Source organism: Habropoda laboriosa, unplaced genomic scaffold, assembly GCF_001263275.1.
Source record: "Habropoda laboriosa isolate 0110345459 unplaced genomic scaffold, ASM126327v1 scaffold54, whole genome shotgun sequence".
In the NCBI taxonomy this organism is placed as follows: domain Eukaryota; kingdom Metazoa; phylum Arthropoda; class Insecta; order Hymenoptera; family Apidae; genus Habropoda; species Habropoda laboriosa.
Genome location: NW_017100156.1, coordinates 202,739 through 204,096, shown reverse-complemented (window position 1 = coordinate 204,096; position 1,358 = coordinate 202,739). Strand labels below are relative to the sequence as shown.

The 1,358-nt window shown below is 30.3% G+C and overlaps 1 protein-coding gene across 1 annotated transcript in view; it reads left to right on the top strand.

Annotated features, from left to right (window-relative positions):
- Nucleotides 1–914, top strand: part of LOC108576488 — a 3,586-nt gene extending 2,672 nt beyond the window's left edge. The window contains exons 4-5 of the mRNA XM_017939501.1: nt 8–635; nt 772–914. Of these exons, the coding sequence (XP_017794990.1) occupies nt 8–635; nt 772–914 (771 nt within the window). The remainder of the gene's footprint in view (nt 1–7; nt 636–771) is intronic.
- The last annotated feature ends 444 nt before the right edge of the window (nt 915–1,358 follow it).

Below are 1,358 nucleotides of genomic sequence, written 5' to 3'. Positions count from 1 at the left end.
TTAACAGGCACGTCGATATGATACACGTACAACAATTTTTTCTCCTGAGGGTCGTCTTTACCAAGTTGAATATGCAATGGAAGCTATCAGCCATGCAGGTACTTGCTTAGGCATCTTAGCAAGTGATGGTATTCTGCTTGTAGCAGAGAGACGCAATATAAATAAACTGTTAGATGAAGTTTATTATTCTGAAAAGATTTACAAACTCAATGAAGACATTGTATGTTCTGTTGCTGGTATCACTTCTGATGCTAATGTCTTAACAAATGAATTGCGTCTTATCGCGCAACGTTACTTGCTGAAATATGGAGAACCAATTCCTTGTGAACAACTTGTTTCTTGGCTTTGTGATATAAAACAAGCATATACACAGTATGGTGGAAAAAGGCCTTTTGGTGTTTCTATTCTGTACATGGGATGGGATAAGCATTATGGATATCAACTGTATCAATCAGATCCAAGTGGAAATTATGGAGGATGGAAAGCAACTTGCATTGGACATAATTCTGCTGCTGCTGTATCATCATTAAAGCAGGAATATGATAATAATAATATTACATTAGATGAAGCCAAAGCATTAGCTATAAAAGTGCTTTCCAAGACTTTAGATCTCAATAAATTATCAGGAGATAAAGGTATATGTACTTCATTTGTTATTTACAATTTTATAAGGACAGAGTTTGCAACAAAAGTTGAAATAATTTCAATCTGAGAAAAGCTACATCTAATATATGATCAATTATATTTTAACTCTTGTTTGTTTTATTTTAGTGGAGATGGTTACCCTAACAAGAGAAAATGATAAAACTGTTACAAGGATTCTTCCTACGAGTGAAGTTGATGCTTTAATTGCAAAGCACGATCGTTCAGAAGCAGTTGCTGAACAAGCCAAGAAAGAAAAGCAAAAGTTGTAGAAGAAAATATATATGTGTATATCTTGCTTTTTCTCTTATATTTTCTTGTTTAATAACATTACTTTGGAATTCTGTGAATTTTCTTATACAATTTTTGATTCCTACACTAAATATAAAGTTAATGCTCTTTTATATAGAACATTCAATACTGAAGAGAAAATATAACAGGAAGCAGATATAAGGAAATAACGAGTAATAATGTAAAAATAAATAAGATTTTCTATATGTTTTCACAAGTGCATCTCTTTGTTAAAATTTTTATTTAGCTCATCAATTCAACATTTTTCCTTAAGTCAGTATCAAGGGATAAATAAATTATATTTTAAATGATTAAATACTGTAAACTGCAAAAACATTATGTGACTTGTTTTTAAACATACACATAACATTAGAAATATAAGAACAAAATATAAATATTTATACAATTTCATCCTTTATTTTCAC